The sequence below is a fragment of the Stenella coeruleoalba genome (genome assembly GCF_951394435.1).
Source record: "Stenella coeruleoalba genome assembly, chromosome: 8".
In the NCBI taxonomy this organism is placed as follows: Eukaryota; Metazoa; Chordata; class Mammalia; order Artiodactyla; family Delphinidae; genus Stenella; species Stenella coeruleoalba.
The window spans coordinates 88,151,493-88,172,571 of record NC_137154.1 but is presented as its reverse complement, the minus strand read 5'-3'; the positions used below and the strand labels follow the sequence as shown (position 1 = coordinate 88,172,571).

At 45.6% G+C, this 21,079-nt stretch overlaps 4 protein-coding genes across 8 annotated transcripts in view; 1 reads left to right on the top strand and 3 right to left on the bottom strand.

Moving 5' to 3' along the window:
• The window catches only part of DIXDC1 (DIX domain containing 1), a 74,071-nt gene extending 70,751 nt beyond the window's left edge, over positions 1 to 3,320 (bottom strand). The window contains exons 1-4 of one of the 4 annotated variants that reach the window (XM_079929114.1): positions 3,201 to 3,320; positions 2,373 to 2,502; positions 1,957 to 2,041; positions 1,496 to 1,587 (exon numbers count right to left, since the gene is read on the bottom strand). In XM_079929114.1, the coding sequence (XP_079785240.1) occupies positions 1,496 to 1,552 (57 nt within the window). In that variant the 5' untranslated portion in view covers positions 1,553 to 1,587; positions 1,957 to 2,041; positions 2,373 to 2,502; positions 3,201 to 3,320. Of the gene's footprint in view, positions 1 to 1,495; positions 1,588 to 1,956; positions 2,042 to 2,372; positions 2,517 to 3,200 lie in introns of all 4 variants that reach the window. The other 3 variants (XM_079929113.1, XM_079929115.1, XM_079929118.1) reach the window with 3 other exon arrangements.
• A 255-nt stretch (positions 3,321 to 3,575) lies between these two features.
• On the top strand, positions 3,576 to 19,746 carry CRYAB (crystallin alpha B). Of its 2 annotated transcripts, none has more exons than XM_079930486.1 (4): positions 3,576 to 4,100; positions 16,220 to 16,618; positions 17,752 to 17,874; positions 19,404 to 19,746. In XM_079930486.1, the coding sequence occupies exons 2-4, from the start codon at positions 16,418 to 16,420 to the stop codon at positions 19,605 to 19,607; spliced, it is 528 nt and encodes a 175-aa protein (XP_079786612.1). In that variant the 5' UTR covers positions 3,576 to 4,100; positions 16,220 to 16,417; the 3' UTR covers positions 19,608 to 19,746. The 2 variants fall into 2 exon arrangements, with proteins under 2 accessions (XP_079786612.1, XP_079786611.1); XM_079930485.1 differs by lacking the exon at positions 3,576 to 4,100 and adding an exon at positions 15,487 to 15,726.
• On the bottom strand, positions 4,374 to 10,773 carry LOC307190970 (uncharacterized protein C11orf52; the record flags this gene model as incomplete). Its single annotated transcript, XM_079930487.1, has 4 exons — positions 4,374 to 4,736; positions 4,969 to 5,021; positions 6,077 to 6,114; positions 10,742 to 10,773. 4 exons carry the CDS (start codon positions 10,771 to 10,773, stop codon positions 4,488 to 4,490), a joined length of 372 nt encoding a protein of 123 aa, XP_079786613.1. The 3' UTR covers positions 4,374 to 4,487.
• Positions 12,987 to 15,453, bottom strand: HSPB2 (heat shock protein family B (small) member 2). The gene is made up of 2 exons (XM_079930484.1): positions 15,256 to 15,453; positions 12,987 to 14,764 (listed from the first exon to the last, which is right to left on the bottom strand). The coding sequence occupies exons 1-2, from the start codon at positions 15,347 to 15,349 to the stop codon at positions 14,313 to 14,315; spliced, it is 546 nt and encodes a 181-aa protein (XP_079786610.1). The 5' UTR covers positions 15,350 to 15,453; the 3' UTR covers positions 12,987 to 14,312.
• Positions 19,747 to 21,079: the final 1,333 nt, after the last annotated feature.

The following is a 21,079-nucleotide window of genomic DNA, read 5'->3' as shown; positions in this document are numbered from 1 at the left end:
ATACAGATGGCCAAGAAGCACATGAAAAGCTGCTCAACATCACTAATTATTAGAGAAATGCAAATCAAAACTACAATGAGGTATCACCTCACACCAGTTAGAATGGGTATCATCAGAAAATCTACAAACAACAAATGCTGGAGAGGGTGTGGAGGAAAGGGAACGCTCTTGCACTGTTGGTGGGAATGTAAATTGATAGAGCCACTATGGAGAACAGTATGGAGGTTCCTTAAAAAACAAAAAATAGAATTACCATATGACCCAGCAAACCCACTACTGGGTATATACCCAGAGAAAACCACAATTCAAAAAGACACATGCACCCCAACGTTCATTGCAGCACTATTTACAATAGCCAGGTCATGGAAGCAACCTAAATGCCCATCAACAGATGAATGGATAAAGAAGTGTGGTACATATATACAATGGAATATTACTCAGCCATGAAAAGGAAAGAAATTGGGTCATTTGTAGAGATGTGGATGAATCTAGAGACTGTCATACAGAGTGAAGTAAGTCAGAAAGAGAAAAACAAATATCGCATATTAATGCATATATGTGGAACTTAGAAAAATGGTACAGATGAACCAGTTTGCAGGGCAGAAATTGAGACACAGATGTAGAGAACAAATGTATGAACACCAAGGGGGGAAAGCAGCAGTGGGTGGGGTTGGTGGTGTGATTAATGGGGAGATTGGGATTGACATGTATACACTGATGTGTATAAAATGGATGACTAATAAGAGCCTGCTGTATAAAAAAATAAATAAAATAAAATTCAAAAGAAAAAATAAAACAACAAAAAAAGAAAATTACAGCCATTATAATGTCTACCAAACATTTGTATTCATATGAAAACAAATATTTTAACAATTTCATATTAACAAATATTAAGCCAGAAAAAGCAAAAGGCAAAAGTATGTGCATAATATGATCTCAAATATGTAAATAATATACATAGAAAAAAGACTAGAAGAAAATATTCTAAATATTAACAGGATTGCTTGTAGTTGGGAAGATTATGTTTTTTAAAAAATCATGGTTTGCACTCTTTCCCAAATGCTCTATAATTCACATACATTATTTCCTTTCTTTTTTTGGCTGCACCATGCAGCACACAGCATCTCAGTTCCCCAACCAGGGATCAAACCCATGCCTCCTGCAGTGGAAGCATGCAGTCCTAACCCCTGGACCACCAGGGAATTCCCATGTACATTATTTCTATAACACATGTTATTGAAATCTTTTAAACAATCCATATGTTCTGATTAATTGCTAGAAATTTTCAACCTCTGCCTGATTTTATTAATTCCAGAAAAAGATAATAAATCAAGTGAGCCAGAATTTCCACAAGAAGGGGAAGCTAGAAAAGAAAGCAAATATATTATAATTTTGTTCCAGGATCTGAGTACTGATGGAGAAATCCCCCAGCTGTCGAGCTGTACTGAAATTCCATTAATGTCATCACACTCCTCTCAATGGTACCAGAACTTACAGAGGGCTCTGCTGGTAGCAGGGGGTTACACAGTCTCTTAACCACTTGGGTACCCATCTTCAGAGTCCCTAGAAGAGCTGGATCAGGGCCACCTTAAAATAGGAAGAGAAAGATCCATGCCAAAATACAGGTCAGGAAAAAAATTCCAAAAGTTAAACCAATTTAGAGGGGTCAGGTTCCTGCCCCAAGCCTACCCATTTAAGTCATCTGGAAGTATGAAAAAATAGGACCCCAGTGAGCAGGAAATCCAGCCCAAGGTAGTATAATTACAACAGGGCTATCACAGTGGCATTTTTAATACTAGTGACTTAGGTTTTAATAGTAATAAGTAAAGGCAAGTGCTTCCCTATCAGTCAAGCAAGAATGCATTTTCCTTCCTCCCTAAATGTATCAGTCTGTTGACAGAAATAATCAATAAACAATCTATAATAGAAATAGAAAAGAGTTTTATTTGAACCAACCTGAGGACTATAGTCCAGAGATAGCTTCTCAAATAACTCTAAGGAACTGCTCTGGAGAAGCATGGTTTTCAGCACAGTTTTAAATCTTGTCAGAACAAAGAACATCAAACAAATCAGAGATTCGTTCCTTCAATCTTTCAAACAAACAGATCAGCATGTACACAGCAAGTCAGTATGGCCTCGGCCCCTGGGAAGGGAGTCTTATCATCGAAGGAGTAGCAGCATTGGTGTCCCAGGAAGGGAGGCATTTAATCTGTACTTTTAACATGGCTATTCTTTACTTCTAGTCAATGCACCCTTTTCTATAATGATTAAAGCAGATGTACAATGTATGTTTGATAAGCCACAAACAGGCTGTCATAGTTAGCACAAAATTCAAGTTAAACTATGTATAAGCCATAATGACTTTCCCATACCTCAATATGTGAAAATTTCTTCCGTTAAGTCACAGATCATAGGAAGGATTCTGAAGACGATGAGGAGAAATAACCGGGAGCTCTGCTTCTGGCTCACTCTTCCCTTCATCCTCAGGAATTCAGTTTTAACCTAGAAAGGCAGCACTTACATTCCAAGGCAGAAATTTTTATAAAGCACTTGAAGTTTATAAAGTGCTATCACCTATATCAACTTATTTGACCAGCATAGTAAACAACCCTTGGAAAGCGAGTTCATTTTATTACCCGCAGCTGACAGGAAACAGGCTAGTGTGTTGTTCTGCCAATTAGTAGTGCAGGCAGTGTTCTAGCCACCTCTCCTGAATCCACTTGCACTAAATCTGTGCCAGAGAACAGGCCTAGAATGGTGCCTAGCGGTGGTGGTGATGATCACGGTGACAGGCATCATTTGCGCACATACTATGAACTCTTCCAAGTGCTTTAAATTCTCACAAATACTCTAAGTACTTGATACTATTATTTCCAACTATTTTTTGTGCTGTGATTCCATTTTTCAGTACTCTATCCATCTTAAGGAATCTTCCCTCTCAGGAGCAAACCCAGGGGCCACCGTATTTGGAGAGGATGGTGTGCAGCTTGAGAACGGGAAGTCTTCAAGCTCCGAAAGTCTGAATCAAGAACTGCACACTAAGAACCTGCAAAGCTTGGAGAGGGTTCGGAACCTGAAACTTCCACCTCCTTCTTCCCACCACACTCTCGCCCCTCCGTTTGTCCCCAGTTCTGGTCTGGAAGCTCAACCGGTGGTAATAATACTTTCCTGGTAGGTACCCGCCACCTTTCAGCACCTACCTCTTAAATCGTCGATGTGTGGTTCCGCCTTTCTGTCCCCAGCCCTTCTGAGCACGGCCTCCTCCTGCTATAGCGTCGCCTCTGCGTGCCCGCTGCCATGGTGACGGCGGAGGCCTGCCCGGACCGGTCCCGCCTCCAGCCATCCGGAGCCAGCCCTGGTCCACCCGGGCTCCGCCCCATGCCTGCTCAGACCCCGCCCCCTGCGTGTCCAGCCTCGCCTCCTAATGGCACAGAGCACAACCTCTGCGGGCCTTCACCCCGTCTCTTGCCGGCCCGGACCCCGCCTCCCGACTGCCAGAACCGCGCCCCCTGCCCGTCTAGATCTGCCTCTCGCTGGCTCGGACTCCGCCTCTGATAGCCAGAACCTTGTCCCTCTGCCCGGACCCCGCCTCCTGCCGGCCCCGACCCCGCCCTGGGAGCTCTGCCTTTTGTAGATGGGAACCTGCCGCCAGTCCGTGCAAACTACTGCCTCCGGCGCTCTACTCCGGCCGCAGCCGGTAGTGCGGCAGAAAGTGGCTGGCCTTCCCTACTACCCTGAGGCTGAGTGAGACCCGCTGTGCTTCGAAGAGCCCGCAGACCTCCACCCAAGAAAACACACCAGGCATGTTCCTTATGCGATTTATTGATCCTAACGGCTCTGCACCCGCGAGAGAAAACAGTCCAGCTAAAGGGAGTTTCTGGGCCTCGCAGTGCTGTCAGCATCTGTGACTTGACGTCCTTGTAATCGATGGTCAGAAGACGCTTGCTCCATGCCTCAGCCCCTGTCCTCATTTGTTTGTATAGGTCTGGGACCCTTGACCCAGCCACTGAGGAAATTGCCCAAGACAGCCGTAGAAGCTGTGTACGAGAGCTCTGAATGCTTTCCAGAGCACCTCTTCTTCTTCAGCTTTGGCGTTTAAGGTGTGTAGAAGGGATACCATCAAATTAACTCCAACAAAATCAGCTCAAGTGCAGATGCTTCAAGGGTAACCTGTTCTCTCTGCACTTTTCTAGAGAGCAGGAGCAAAGGAGGGGGCAAAACCCTACCTTCCCGCACACTCAGCCTAGCCCCCTCATTTTGTAGAACTCCATCCACCCCCAGGTAACCCAAATACAACCCCAAGCTAATGGTGGCAAATAAGAGAGAGACTTAGGGAGAGCGCAAGACTGGGGCCCTCAATTCCAGGGGCTCTGTAGTTCTAAAACGTGTCCGCCATCCCTGGGCTGCTAGCCAGTCCCCCAAAGCAGTAGATTCTCCCCACAGCCATAGTGATGAAATGATGCAAGCAGGTCCATCCTCCCCAGAGCTCATACTAGGGTCCCGTTCTTGCTGTCATAGCGGGGTGTGGACTGGGGGAAGTAAAGCGTCGCATATTCTGTAGCATTTTCTAGCTGTAGGTGCTTCACCTCCTGGGCAGAGCGTGTCTGGGTTAGGCTGCACAATTGAATGTCTGCATAGTGTAAGCTGCTCTCCTCCGACATGAGGCCTTGACTCATCTCCTGAGACACAGGCTCCTTTAACACCTGCTCATACGTACGTCCCGTTGGGTCATGGCCCTGAGAGGAATGGACAGCATTAAGGGAGATTCTTGACTTGGTTTTGCCCCTCACCTCCAATGCAGGGTCTATTAAATGACACTTTGCTTTGCTGCTTTGGGGGATGGAGGAAGATGGGCAAAGCCAGAAACTTCTACAGATGACTGAGACGTTTCTGTCCCAGGATGGAAAAGCTGAGTCCTGGGATCCCATGTCTGAGCAGCCTCCTGGAAGGGACGGAGGTTGTCATTACCTTTGTGCCATTCTGTTGCTGCTGCTGCTTTAATGTCCGTCTTGCTTGGCTCCCTGAGAGGAAGAAATCCGACTTAAATCCACCGACTTAAATCCATTTTCTCTTCCTGTCTCTACTGAGATTGCCTTCTTCAAATCTCTGTGAAATTATTATGGTGGGCTTCTAACTAATCTCCCTGCCTCTGCTCTCATCTCTTACTTCTACCATTCCCACATTCAAACTCCTTAGCAGAGTATACAATCTGGCCCTTTCACAGTCTGCCCGTAATATCTTCCATCCTATTTTTTCACTGGCCCCTAACATAGTTCAACAGGCATATGTTGAGAGCCCACTGTATGCCAGGCTCTGTGCCACATTCTGGGGATAGAAGGATGAGTAGGCTGTTTTCTCCTGTGCAGGGGAGCTTGCAGTCTACTAGGGGAGACAAGTAAACAGACGATTACAGGGCAATATGGTAAGAGCTCAGCTACACCAAACATTTGGTCACTTTCCATAAAGTCACTCTCTTCTCTTGTCTTTCTTTTCTCTGCATGAGATAATTTCCCGGCCTAAAATACCCTCTCCTCCCTGCTCCTCTTCCAACTTGTGAACTTGCTATTATTCCTTCAACATCAGTGTTTTCTCCTCTTCTCTCACAGCATGAATCTGGTGCTGTTGGGAGCACTAGTATCAATACATGGTATTATGGTTACTTGTTAACGTGTATAATACGTGGTATTATGGTTACTTGTTAACGTGTATCTCTTTCTCAAACTTGATTTTCAGTTCCTCTAGGGCCGAGACCATGTGCCCTTCCTCTTGTGCCTCTCTGCCTCCTTGGAATCCTGCCTAGTGCTTCATATACAATATAAGGGTTGAATAAATTTTTGCTAGATGAATGAAGGAATGAGCAACCAACCTTGCCACTCTGAGATAATGGAAAGGACGAGACTCAGAGTTTCAGAGCTGGTCTTGAACACAGTAACCTAACGATTCTCTTTGGTGTACTATCTCCCTTTAGCCGCCCCCCACCCTATGCCCCTTCTAAAGACACTGGTTCTCTTATCTTCTTTTCTCAAATTTGCACTCCCCCTAGCATCCCCCACCCCACCCCCCCAACACCCATTACCCATTTTCTTTTTCCTCTGGAAAGTTGATGGGCAGCTCCTGTGAAAGGAAAAACAGATCACTCATGTGTAAGAGCCTGGCCTCTTTCTTCCCTCCTTCATCATTTGCTCTGTGGTCTCCTTAGCATTCTGGTAGGATGACCTTCCCTCACCTCCCTCTAACAAAGATTCACCCTGAGCCAGTCCCAAAGCATTTATCAAGGGTACCATAGCTCTCCCAAAGGGATGGTTCTGGAAGGTGGAGTGGTACAACTGACATAACCAAACCCAAAATACAGCCTCAGGCAACCAGGCGCTACATGCCAGGTATGTAGCTGGGTTGAGGGCTATTCTGGGATTGTCTAACAGGCTAATCCCAGCAGAGGGTAAGGGAAACTGGCCAAATAATGGGATATTCCTGGATTCAGAGACCCTCTTGCTTCTTCTCTGGTGTCTCTCCTTCAGGGTCTCTGCCAACCTGGGGTTCTCATTCTGGGAGTCACAGAAACTGCCACAACAAGGGCTGACTAATTAGAGCCCTGCACAGCCCTTTCCTAACAGGTGACCTCCCGCCCTGCTTTTTTGTCCTTGTTTTTAATTAACAGAGAAAGTGAGAGATGTTTAAGCTTTAACATCCATAGCACAGGAAGTTCTGAATTTGGTGAGTGACTCAGCTACATTGCCCTCCCTGCAGGACAGACCTCTTATACTAATTTCTGAGCCCCTGGGGTCCCCGATGGAGCCAGTGTGTCTACGTGATTGTCAACTGTTTGATGGCCAGAGAAACAACACTTGTCTGAGGAAATAGGCTGAATAGTTTGTGGCTTACTCCGGATGCTTTTTCTTGCTAGTACATTTCCAACTGTAACAGAGCCAACCCTATTTATCTGACGTCTGTCTCCCCAAGGAAGTTTCCTTCTTTTGCTAATTAAAAAGAAAGAGGGTGGGGACTTCTAAATCGTGTTCATTTTACTAATATAGAAAAATCAGGATTTTTCCACACATATCTGTCAGAGGTTTGTGTTTTGGTTTGATTTTTGGTTTTACTGCAGCTTGCTGAGCTGAGAATAGTTTGAGTCTCCATTTGAACACTAGAGGTGGTTCAGAAGAAAAGCTTTGAAACTATTTCTGGGTCTTTCTACTTCCTCGTCTTCCACTTTAGCTCTTCCTTTCCTTTACCACTGCCTAGTCATAGCCTAATCCCAGCCTCTAATTCCTTGCCCCTGGTCACTACTGTCTTCCTACTTACTTCTACTTTAACAGATAAAGAGAATATTAATTCTAAAATAACGTAGACTTGGGTGACTCAATTTTAGTGAACAGAGCCTGTTCCCACGTTGGATGTTGTACAATGCCTGGACACGGCCCAAATGGAATATTCAGCTAGACTCGCGGGTGATAGGATTTTATTTTTAGCCCAGAATTAAGGAAACCAAATGGGCACTCTCCTATATTGGTAGTAGGAATAAAAATTGGTGCAGTCTTTCTAGAATGCAATTGGCAATAAGTATAAGAAGCCTTAAACGTCAATGTGTGTACCCTCCGATGTAGCAGTTCTAAGCAATAATCAGACAGGTGCAAATATGGAAGCTCATTGTAGCATTATTTATAATTGCAAAAAATAGGAAATATCCTAAATGTCCAACATTGGGAACTAACTAAATAAATGGCATCTCCAATCAATGGAACATTATACACCAATTTAAGAAAGATGTTATGTTGGAAGAACACCTAATAGCATGGAAAATTTTCCTCTTTATTAAGATGATATAAAGGTAATATGTTTGGGGATAAAAACTATGTATATAGGCATTTAAAAAGGATTACATGGAAATACACTAAAATGTTCCTGTCATCTCTGGGTGCTTATATTTATGGTTGTTTCTTATTTTCTCCTCTTTGGTGCTTTCTGAATACACAGTGAATGTGTATTACATTTGTAATCAGAAAAAAAAATTTTTTTAATAAAAATCTCAATTGTCACAGTGTCTTTAAGTTTCTGAAGTTTATTGAGATAATGAGAAATAGAGAAGAACAATATTTATCCAGTCCTACTAATATTTTAAGAGGAAAAAATATATTTTGGTTAGAATATCTGGTGTAGTGTTTCTAGCCAGGCTCTAGAGTCTGATTGACGGTGTCAGACTAGCTGTATGACCTTTAGCAAGTTTTTTACGTCATTAGGCTTCCATTTTCATTTTATTTATTTAAAAAATTTTGGCCATGCCACATGGCATGCGGAATCTTGGTTCCCTGACCAGGGATCGATCCCAGGCCCTCAGCAGTGAAAGCATTGAGTCCTAACCACTGGACCGCCAAGGAATTCCCTCCATTTTCTTATTAATAAAATGAAGATAATAATAGAACTTAAGACTCATGGGATCATTGTAAAATTTAAATAAAATAATAAATGTAAAATACTCAGCTAGGTGTCTGGCATATAATGAGTGTCAATCAAAGCTGACTACTATGACTACCACCATCTGAGGAAGAAATAACCAAAAATGGAAACTATGAAGACTTGGGAAGAAAGGGAGTGAAAGATGCTTTATACCCCCTTCTCTGGAAGTTTTCATGTTTCTAGATGTCCCATGTCTATAGGACATCTCAGAGTTTAAAAAGTGCTGTTCTCGGGCTTCCCTGGTGGTGCAGTGGTTCAGAGTCCGCCTGCCAATGCGGGGGACACGGGTTCGTGCCCCGATCCGGGAAGATCCCACATGTCGCAGAGCCGCTGGGCCTGTGAGCCATGGCCGCTGAGCCTGTGTGTCCGGAGCCTGTGCTCCGCAACGGGAGAGGCCACAACAGTGAGAGGTCCGCGTATCACAAAAAAAAAAAAAAAAAAAAGTGCTGTTCTCACTTTATAGATGCCCTAGAACTTTGGTACCTTACTCAAGAAGGCAAGAACCAAATTTCCTATTATTGCTATGTCTTCTGCCTCTATCACTATGCCTGATACATATAGGTGTTCAATAAAATATTTGTTTAATAAATGAATGAGTAGTAGGAACAGGACTTGAATCCAATGTACTGACTCCAAATTATATGTGCTTTTCAATGTACCTCACCTATCTCTCTAAACATAATGATACTTTATTCATAAACAGGACACCCTCAAGACAGATGCAGGCATGGAGTGGTAGAGCTAAGAAGGCAGTGGACAGGATAAAACTAGGCCCACGGGTTTATAGTGTTAAAAAGAAACAACAGGCCGAGACTTCCCTGGCAGTCCAGTGGTTAGGACTCTGTACTTCCACTGCACAGGGCATGGGTTCGATCCCTGGTCGGGGAACTAAGATCCCACATGCCAAGTGCAGTGTGGCCAAAAAATTAAAAGAAAAGAAAAGAAACAACAGGCCTCAAATGGTGTTGCTTGTGCTAATCTCATACCACCAAACCATGGCTTAATACCTAGCCTAACAGGAGTTTCAACCTTCCCCAGGAATGTAGTCTTAAACGTCAGTTTGGAATTTTCTGGTCAGCATCAATGAGATAATCTGCCACACAGACCTTTTCCATCACCCAAAGGAAGATGAGGTCATCTGCTCTTCCCTTGATCCCTTCCCCCTTCTGCCTATAAAAGCCTTTCATTTTGTACAGCTCCTCGGAGCTCCTTTCTACTTGCTAGATGAGATGCTGCCCCATTCATGAATTGTTCAATAAAGCCAATTAAATTTTTAAAATTTACTTGGTTGAATTTTTGTTATTTAACAACAGTGATGACAATCCTGGGAAAGAACAATAAAGACAATATGATTCATTTATTGTGAGGCTTTCACATATAATCTGCTCTTCAAGTCCGTGATCTAAACAACACAGGTTGTGTTATCTACGTATTACACGTGAGGAAAAAGAGAAGTTACAGAATTTGCCTAATGTCACACAGCAAACAAGTGTGAAAGTTATATTCAAATACTGTATGGATATTCTCATTTCTGCCCTTTTATTTTTTATTTTATTATTAATTATTTTTACTTCTACCCTTTTTTTTTTTTTTTTTTTTTTTTTTGCGGTACGCGGGCCTCTCACTGTTGGTCCCCTGCATTGGCAGGCGAACTCTCAACCACTGCACCACCAGGGAAGCCCACTTCTACCCTTTTAAATAAACATTTCTCCAAAGTTGATTTGCTTGATTCAGGAGGCAGTATTATGGCATGATTATAAGTATGGGCTTTGAAGTCAGATAAACTTGGGTTGGAATCTTGGTTTGTTTGCTTACTAGCCATGTGACCCCAGACAAATTAGCTAACTTCTCTGAATTTCAGCTTCTTAGCTGTAAAATGGGAGGAGTAAGACCACATCCCTCAGAATTGTTGGGAAAATTAAATGAGATTATAAAGTTCCAAATGCTACAATTATTACCATTATCTGGAGGAGAAAGGAAGAGAATAAAGGGAAAGAGGAGGCAGAAGAAGACAAAGAGAAAAAAATGTCAATTTACCATTCCAGCCCTGTCCTAGCTGTTGGACAGACAGCTGGCTTGGCTGTTTTTTGAGGTTTCCTGAAAGGAGGGAGCACAGAAGGGGTGCTGCTCTGGTGTTTGCCCCTGGAGGTGCCACGTGGAGGAGGTGCCATGTGGAGAAGGTGACAGTGGGAAGTTGGCAGAGCACTAGCTGCAGGCTCTCTCTTATTCTTGGGACCTTCATGTCCACCAACAGAGACCTTACCCTCCGACCCTTCCCCCTACTCACCAGCTTCCCCCGCAGCCGAGCCGGTTTCCCATGGTGCTCTGTCTCCCAGGGAGCCCAGCTGTTTTGCTATAGATAGGGGCTTGTGCATTTCCTGGTTCCCGGTTCAGCTTTCAGTAGCAGCTCCCAGGGAGTCTCCGTCAGGGTCAGATTTCAACCTAACAGGTTGGACTTTGGAAGCCACCTGCTGGAAAGATTCCCAGGTGACTGCTCCCAGCCAAAGGGTAGAGGAATACACACGGGCTCCAGGTGAGAGCAATCTCACCTTCGGGATTTGGAGCTGCTTTGATGAAGCGTTAACTTTTGAGCTTCAAGCTTCAGTGAGAAGAAACCTGAGACAGAAAAGGGCTCTGGGTTTCCTTAGGAAATGTTTCTCTACTACTTCACACTGTCATTGAAATGTAACGTCTATAATAAAGAGTCTTACCTATGTTTCCCCAGCAGTACGCAGGTCTAATTGAGTTTCACTTTCAAGGTAATCGGTGTCAGTCTCTTATTATCCTTGTCCAGAATCTGGGATTGAATACTGGACTCTTTGGGAAACTAAAATTTAGGGAAATGTATTCCTTTTGTATTCTCCCTTGCTATTGGAATTAATGTGGGCAAATCACTTTTTTCGAGGACTGTAAAAATGGAGGGCTGAACTCATTACTTAATCCCCTTTCTGGTCAAAAATCATATGATTCTATGATTGGAATGGTCTCAGCACTTCTTAACCACTCACTTCCCCATCCCCAGTACAGAACTACGGAATCTCCATTTAACCTCAACTCAGCTTCTCCTCCAATGACCTGAAGCTGATTCATTCCACACTAACTGGCAACTAGGATGAAGTTGAGCAAATTCCTCTGTAGAAAATAGGGGCTCTAGGAGAATTTGTGGAACCTGTATGGCTTGTCTTCAGTGTTCCCACCCCCTCTTTAGTGTCTTGTTCAGATGCCCAGTTATTTGTGTGTCCCTTATGGATGTTCAGGACCCAGCACTCAGCCCTGTACTCCACAGAGGGTACCCTGGACGCTTCATTCCTCCCCATCTTCTTTCCTTACGAAAAATGGAGATAATAAGATAATAAGAGTCACAGCCTTGTAGGATTGTGGTGAAGATTAAATGAGATAATGTATATAAAACTCTAGTCCAGGGCCTGGCACATGGGACCCTCTCAGTAAGTCCTAGCTATTGTTATTATTATTACTTCTTTTTCTCAGCTAATTGTTAGATGGTAAAGCATCTTACTTTATTGTCTGGTGATGGATCATTGCACTAGCCTCTTATTTCATGGCCGTGCTTCTCCCTGGCAATCCATTCTGTACTCTACCATTAACTATATTCTTTTCATCCTGTTACCCAAACTTCTTAGCTTGGCACTCAAAGCCCTCCACAATCTCGGTCCCTTTCTAGCTACTCTCTCTAATTTAAAGAAAAAATTTAAAGGAAAACATGTGAGATTTTTATATGACCAGAAATTCCAAAGGAACCAACACTGTGTTGTGGTGGCCAGAAAATCTGATATACCCAAAGCACCATTAATAGAAGTCTAGAGTGATAAACAATGGTATTGATTATTCCACTGAAGTCTGTACCAGTCAGTCCATGATTGGAATAATAATTTTAGGTTTACATGTTGCATTTCAAGTTACAGTGTCAAGAGGCAGTGTATTGAGGAGAAAGTTGTCTGAGTTATAAGTGGTATGGAAAGTCCTATAAAATATGGTTAAAAGAATTAGGCATGTTTAGTTGGGAAAGGGAAGCTTTTGGAGGACAGGATGGTTACTTTTAAATATTTGAAGGGACTCTCAAGTGAAAGAAGGATTGCATTTAGTTTCTGGACATAACCTGAACCAATGGGCAGAAGTTACTGAAATGCAGATTTTGGATCAATGGAAGGAAGAATTTATAACAGATGTGTCCAAAAAGAAAATGAAATGGGCTACCTTACGAAGTTCTAAGCCCTCGGTCACTGAAAATGTCCCAGAAGTTGGCTAATAATCTTCAAAGTATTTGAATGGGATGGGGATTTGGACAAAATCAGAGGTTTCAAATTTTTTTCTAGCTAAGGAACGCTTTCTTTTAAATGAAGCTCAGGTAAAAATTCCAACTACGAAACAGATCAAAGTGAAGCTGTTCTGGTTGAAGTCTGAATAGGATCCTTTTACAATTCTTTTTCTTCTCAGCCAGACGTTAAGATGCCTGAGAGTAGACAACAAAGGAGCATAGTTTTAAATTTATATTTACAATGTATAACCTCCACAGTATATTACTTGGGGTTTAATTTGTTGAATGAGTGAACAAAAGAATACATCAATAGTTATTTCTCTAAGGCATGCTTTAATTTTTAATAGATGGCAATCCTTTAACCAAGAATTGTATTCTTCAAGTGAGGGTTCTTATCCTGGGTGTCCACAGATTCCCGAAGAGGGGCATATGAATGGATCTCAAGAGCTGTGTGAACCTATTCAAATTATATGCCAAATTTCGGAGCATGTGTGTTTTTCTGGAAAGAGGATCTATTGCTTTTATTGTCCATAAAAAAAGTTAAGAATCAACCACTTTAATGGAAGAATTTCAGATATCCATCACAACCTAGTAAAAGATATATTTGGGGGCAGGGAGGTCTTCTGGACACTCCTCAAAGCATACACATGCATGTTCTCTTGATTACAGAGAGCAATTAAGAGGTCAACCCCCTGCCCCAAGGCTCTCCTGAATACATCATACCCCTAGTATTAAGACTCTACTTCCAAAGGAAGTTTCCCTGGCCATCACCACCATACCAATAACTCTAGCTCCCCTGCATTTAGACTTGGATTGGGTGGAGTGATGCAGCAATTCCTCTCTTTGGGATGTTTCAAGGTTAGAAACAAATGCTTTCTCTCATAGGCAGAGGGTTGGGAGGCTTTGTGATTTAGTGACAATGGCAGAGGCTTCTGTGTCTGTGCCCCTGTGTCTGCATACTCGATCCCTCAGAATCAGAGACCATTTACAGTGGACAGACCTTAGTATGGGAAACCAGGGCTTTAGGCAACTCTGCAGCCAAAAGCTGATTTCCCAACCCCTACCCAAAACAGGCCAGACAGTCTGGAGACCCTTGTTTTTGTGTCTCTAATCACCAGCTCAGACAGTGCCCTCTGGGCTGTTTGGATGGCATATCCCTTTTCCCTCCCAGGATCACTCTCTCTTTTGTTGCATTGTGAGAAAATTATGGCCAGGAATTTGATCTGGAGCCAGTGTCAGCTTCCAGGTGTGATCTCAGCATCCAAGTGTGAGCTCAGGGTGCTATGACATTGGGTACATCTAACTGAGGACCTTTTTGTCTAGCTGTCCTTTTTGTCTCCCTCCCTGCCCATCCCATCCTCCAGGCCACAGAATAGGGAGCAGCACAAATAAGGCCCTGAGATTTGGGTTTATTCAACTCCACCCAAAACTAAATGAAAACACTATGACACGTCCCAAGGGACCAAACCATACATTGTGACCATGCACTTTTCCCTTCCCCCAAGGATGCTGCTACCTCTGGGGTGGTGAGCAGCTAGTCCTATCACCGCGGGGGCTAGAAAGGGTGCTGGCTCTGTGGCACTCAGGGCTCAACACTGGCTTCCTCCTCTTCCTCTGGATCAGGAGGTGCAGGGAGCAAGGAGATGTAGACCTCATTGACCTCTGTGTCCAAATGTCGGCCACCCCGAGGCGCCTCCAGGTTGAGGATGCCATCATGGGAGAGAGCAGCGCGGACCCGCCAGGGGTCAACATCAGCAGGCAGGACGTAGGTTCGGCAGAACTCTCTGGACACGAAGCCATGGCGGTCCAGGCGCTGGGGGTGCCGGGCAGACACCTCCAGTAGGTTGTCCACAGTCCTCACGGTTACCTCATCGGGGGTAAAGTGGCTCACATCCAGAAACGCCTGGAACTTGCCCTCACTGAGCCGAAGCTCAGAGGCCCCTGCCCTGCTGCCCTCCCCAGCTTGGACAGCCCGGGGCCGGACATAGTAGCCATGGTAGAGGGTGGGGGTCAGGATCTCTTCTGGCAGGAGGCCTGAGGGGCAGAGAGAAAGAGAAGGCAAGAGTTAGAATGAGGGAGGATGGGGTGGGAAGGAGGGCGACATGAGAGCAGATCAGGAGGTGAGGCCTCGGGAGAGCTGGAGGGGAGTCAGGAGAAGCAGGGAAGGGGAAGGAGGGGTCCCAGTGGCTGGAATGAGGCGGCTGGGGAGAGGAGATTGAGAAAGGAAATGAGTTGGGATGAAGAAGAGCAAACCAGACAGGGTCTGGGTGGTTCGCAGGGGAGGCATCCCGAGGGGAGCAGGGGCAGGTATCAGAGCACAGCGGGCAGCAGTCCGCACCGAGATCAGTAGGAAGGGAAGCGAGCCCTGCCCGGAGCGGGGTGAGGGGGGAGTCTGGGGTGGGAGACGGCTCGCCCCAGGAGTTCAGTTAAGCCCAGAGTGGGGTGGAGGCCAGTATCATTGGGAGGTCAGCCCAGAATTTCAGCAGGTGGGGGTGGGAGGCAAGGGGGTGGCGTCCGTGCCATACCTTCCCCGAAGCGCTGCTCGCCCAGGCGGCTCGGGTTGGCAAACTCGTACTCGGCGGTGGCCGGGTGGGCATGTGGCACCGAGCGGCCCGACATGGCTGCAGACCCGCCGGCGGCCCCGGCTCGAGGTGCGGCCCCAGCAGGCGCAGCAGCACCCCTCCAGCTGCCGCAGAGCCCCAGCGCACTTGGAGGTGGGGGCGGGGTCTACACCACCCAAAATAGTGCCGAGCCCGGTGGGGGAGGGGCGGGCAGCGCCCGCGTCGAGTGTGTGACCCGCGCCGCCTGGACCCCCGTCCCCTCCGCTGCACACCCTTCAGCTGTCACGGGGGGCCGCCCCGGGGAGGACAGCTGGGGGTCCTGGCTGCGGAGCGAGCTGGGGAGGGGAGGCTGGTGCCGGAGGCCCCGGAGAGACCACGCTGAGACCCTCCCAAAGAGTTTGCACGTTTTCCACGCCCCTCTTCCCCTCCTCAGTGGTAGGCAGCCGGCGCTCTGCTTCATCAAGCTCCCCTGGATTTACTGTTCTGCCAGGCCTGTAAAGTGAACGACGCAAACAACTTTCTCCCCTTTCTCTGGGGTGGGGTGAGGGGCCTTCTTGCCTAGGTTAAGGTCAGGGTCCTCTCTGAACCCAGGGCGACCCAGGGCACCACGTGGAAACCTGCCGTTGACATGTTGGTGATCACTACTCTCCTTCAGGGACCCACAAAGAGTTAATATCCTGGGGCCCAGCCTAGGAAGATTCCAGTTCCTGCCCAGGCCCAAGATAGTCTCTGGCCGCATTCCCTTGGCATGCTAGGCTGCAGAGGAGGAGGAGGGGCCCACTGCCCGCCCGCCTGGGATTCCTGCCTCAGTCCCAGCTCCAGAGAAGGGGGGCGGGGGGTGCCATGGGGTGCGGACAGAAAGCGAGTAAAACAAGACCAGGACAAGTCACTGGCCGACTCAGACGTGTTTGTATTTCTCTTTTCTTAGCTCAGTGAGTACTGGGTATGTGTCACACTGCCAAATCCCCAATCACAAGTCTCCATGAACGGGCAGTGAGCTGGGATAATAAAACCCCTGACATCACCATTCCAGAAGCTTCAGAAGACTGCGTATATAAGGGGCTGGCTGTAGCTGCGGCTGAAGGAGCTGACCAGCCAGCTGAGTCCCCACACTCACCTAGCCACCATGGACATCGCCATCCACCACCCCTGGATCCGCCGCCCCTTCTTTCCTTTTCACTCTCCCAGCCGCCTCTTTGACCAGTTCTTTGGCGAACACCTGTTGGAGTCTGATCTCTTCCCAGCTTCTACTTCCCTGAGCCCCTTCTACCTTCGGCTGCCTTCATTTCTGCGGGCACCCAGCTGGATTGACACTGGGCTCTCAGAGGTAAGTCTTCCCTCTGCCAGGACAGGTGAGTTCATTCTGGAGCCTCCTGGAAGCGTCTCCATCCACTGTCCTTTTCCTCCTGGCCTAAATCTGACTAGGTCTAAGGGTCCCAAGTGTCTTAGGCTCTTGTGTGTCCTGCAGTGAAGAAAGATGAGGTCCCTAGTTCCTCTCTTCCCCAATCACCTGTTTGTATTCGATGCACCTCTGTATCCTTATTTATTACATTTTTTCCACGTGTTATGAAGATCATTCTCTGTCCCATCTTCTAAGTAGGATGTCCCTTTCTGGTTTAGTTCATAATGATCTACAGGGAAAGAGCTGCCTTTGCTCAGACTCCTTCGCTCACCTCTTCTAATACCTCACACTCCTGACAAATACGATCATCTCAAGTTCCAGAGCCAGGAGGCAGTCCTACCTCATCCTGAGCTTTTCATCCCAGCTGCATGGAGCTGGAGACAGCAGCCACTATTTTCTTCCTTTCTATTCCCTCTTCTATGGTTTTCTGGGTTTCTCAGGGCTGTGACAGGGCACTGGCCTGGGTCCAAGCCTAATGAGGATAGAAGGTAGGTCAAGTTTAGGGACCCCCCTCCACTTGTCCTGAGAGGGTAGGAGAATGGGGCAAACAGATAAGATTGATAGAAGATGTCACAGATAACACTCTGGTTTAAAAATATTCAAGAGTGAGTAAACAGGAGCCAAGTGGGCAAGGGCTTTGGAAGGACAATCAGAGCTAGCAGAACATTCCAGATTGAGTGGGTGGGAAACTTGGCAGAGACCTGAGTAAGAAGAAGGGGCCTTTGTCTCACAGACAAATGACAAGGCCAGGCATTGGGTCAGAGAAGCAGCAGAAGCCATGCCCAGACCCATCCTTGTGATTTGTCCCCTGGGTGGTCTGTCTTCTTCCCTGTCCCTGTAAATAAAGTTTGGCCTGATGACCAAATGGTGTGCCTTGGGTACCACTGTGGTGGCACCCCTGAACTAGAGAGTCATGTTTATTCAAAAAGGGATTTTTAGCTAAAACGAGGAGGATAAACTACCTGGAAAGAAAGCAAGTCTGCAGAATGAGACTGTACTAGTGTTGTTCATATTCCTACTATCTTTTGTCTTCCCCTCCCCCACCTTGCTATTTCCAGATGCGGCTGGAGAAGGACAGATTCTCTGTCAACCTGGATGTGAAGCACTTCTCCCCAGAGGAACTCAAGGTCAAGGTGCTGGGAGATGTGATTGAGGTGCATGGAAAACATGAAGAGCGCCAGGTACGTAGCTGACTTTCTCTTCTGCTCATTCATCCAGCGCGTACTATATGCCAGAGACTGCCATCAGCCCCTGAGGCTGGAAGCATTCCAGTCCTAAGCCATAAGAGTCAAGAACAGGGATAAACCTGTTGTTGTTATTGTTGTTGTTGTTTTGGCCAGAGAAGTGATCTTTGTTTGTTTTGATTTGATTGCCTCAGATGGGATAGATGGGATGTTAACTTCCTGTTTAAGCCAGTGGTTCTCAACCTTGGGCACATTAGAATTGCGAGGGGAATTAAAAAAAATCCCAGGGCTTCCCTGGTGGCGCAGTGGTTGAGAGTCCACCTGCCAATGCAGGGGACACGGGTTCGTGCCCCGGTCCGGGAGGATCCCACATGCCGCGGAGCAGCTGGGCCCATGAGCCACGGCCACTGAGCCTGCGCGTCCGGAGCCTGTACTCCACAACGGGAGAGGCCACGACAGTGAGAGGCCCACGTACAGCTTAAAAAAAAAAAAAAAAAAAAATATCGCAATGCTCAGGCATATCCCAGGTCAGTTAAATCAGGATTTTTCAAAGCTCCCTAAGGGATTCTAATGTACAGTTAGTCAAGGTTGAAGACCACTGATTTAGGAGTAGTGGTTGTCAGACATCTGATCGCCTTATATAATTACATTAACTGCATGCACTCGGAAGGCCCTTGAATTTGAGACTTTTCTTTCAGATGTTTTGGAATTCATTTCTCGTTAGCCCATCTTAATGCTGAACTACTTGCTTTGCCTAAGCTTCAGAGCTCTACTCACCTCCTAATACCCTAGACCCATGTGGAAATCAGTTGAGAGCCTGTCTGGATAAATGCTTGAGATTCAGCAGGTGTAAAGGTTAGGGTCAGAATTCTTTAGCCAAATTCTAGAGAATGGAATAGCTTTTCATTACTTTCTGGGAGAGTTTTTCAATGAGTTTGCTTCCTACCAAAGGCAGTGAAAGTGCGGAGTCCTTACCACTGGACCGCCAGGGAATTCCCACCTCAGAAACTTGTGCATCAAACAGTATAGTGTGAGGTCCTCAAGCTGTTTCAGTTTTGCTTGTATGATTCAACTCTAGATCAGAGCCTCCCTGGAGGGAGTCTTTATTGTTGTTGTTGTTATTATTAGGTCTATTGGTCTGGAACCTTCTGGAACATTCCTGAAGAGTCAGGACAATTTCTGGGTTTCCTCAGGGACTCAAATCTTCAAAGCCAGATGATATTCCAAATCGTGTAGGCCCAAAAAACATTGATCTAAACCTCTGGGAAATACCCCTGAACATGTCCATGCCTGAGGGTTTAGAGAGCTATGAAGTTTTGGCTGTTCAGACTTCTCAGACTCTCATTGGTAGGAGTGACCACCTAGGCAATTTCATCTTAGCCCCAAACAGAACAGCTATTTAGCTTTCTCTCATGTTGCCATGCATTTGGCCACACCTAAGGGGAAGGAGGATGTCTGAGTTCTAGGCAAGTGATGCTATTTCCTGTTCTTATCTCTCTACCTCTTTCCTTATTCTCTTGGATTAGGATGAACATGGCTTCGTCTCCCGGGAGTTCCACCGGAAGTACCGGATCCCAGCTGATGTGGACCCTCTCACAATTACTTCATCCCTGTCATCTGATGGCATCCTCACTGTGAATGGACCAAGGAAACAGGTCTCGGGCCCTGAGCGCACCATTCCCATCACCCGTGAAGAGAAACCTGCTGTCACTGCAGCCCCCAAGAAGTAGATGCCCTTTCTCTAACTGCATTTTTTAAAACAAGAAAATTTCCCCACCAGTGAATGAAAATCTTGTGACTAGTGCTGAAGCTTATTAATGCTAAGGGCAGGCCCAAATTATTAAGCTAATAAATATCATTCAGCAACAGATAACTGTCTTGTGTTTGAATATTTTGTAATAATCATCACATATGATTTAGGGGACTCCAGGAATATTAGAGTCAGAATGACTGTTTCCAGCATTTACTCATGGGATAAATTTAGCAAGTCACTTAAGCTTTATGGTCTTTAAGTCATCCATTTATAACATGGGGTACTGATTTGTACACTAGTTGTAAGGAGTAAATTAATGAGAAAAAGGAGGTAAAGCCCTTAGCAGAGTTCAAGGAATATTAGTTCCTCTCCTCCCTCTTTGATTTTGGCCCTCAGTTCCAATAACAAACCTGAATGAGGTCTGGATGACAATGCATAAAAGGCCCTAGTGCGTCTCTGAAATTAATCATGTCACCAGGGAGGAGATGGTGTCCTCAACTTTGACATTTTGCTACTGATGAGCATTGCCTTCAGCTGATTCACAAGGTGGACGGGTGATTATCACAATAGGACAAGTGATTATCTCCAAACAAGCCTCTCAGGTGTAGTCCCTTAATTAGCCGGTAACACCTATTAAAACTAAGACTGGGGAATATACAATCCATTGACCCACAATTTAAAAAGTTTAACTTTTGTTTTTTATTTATTTTTAAATATTTATTTATTTAAGCCACTCTGGGTCTTAGTTGTGGCATGTGGGGTCTTTAGTTGCAGCATGTGGGCTCTTAGTTGTGGCATGCATGTGGGATCTGGTTCCTCAACCGGAATCGGAACACTGGCCCCCTGCATTGGGAGTGTGGATTTTTACCCACTGGACCACCAGGGAAGTCCCTTATTTTTTTTATTTTTTAAATTTTATTGAAGTATAGTTGACTTATTATACAATGTTGTGTTAATTTCTGCTCTTCAGCAAAGTGACTCAGTTATCCACATGTATATATATATATTTTCATACTCTTTTCCATTTTGGTTCATCACAGGATATTGAATATAGTTCCCTGTGCTATATGGTAGAACCTTGTTGTTTATCCATCCTGTATATAGTAGCTTGTATCTGCTAATCCCAAACTCCCAATCCTTGCCTCCCCCATCCCCCACCCACAGGCAACCACAAGTCTGTTTTCTGTGTCTATGTGTCTGTTTCTGTTTCGTAGGTATGTTCATTTGTGTCATATTTTAGTTTAGTTTTTTTTTTTTTGGCCGCACCACGCGGCACGTAGGATCTTAGTTCCCCGACCAGGGATCAAACCTGCACCCCCTGCATTGGAAGCATGGAGTCTTAACCACTGGACAACCAGCAAAGTCTCTTTTCATTATTTATTTATTTATTGGTGTGTCATATTTTAGATTCCACATATAAGTGGTATCATATGATATTTGTCTTTAAAA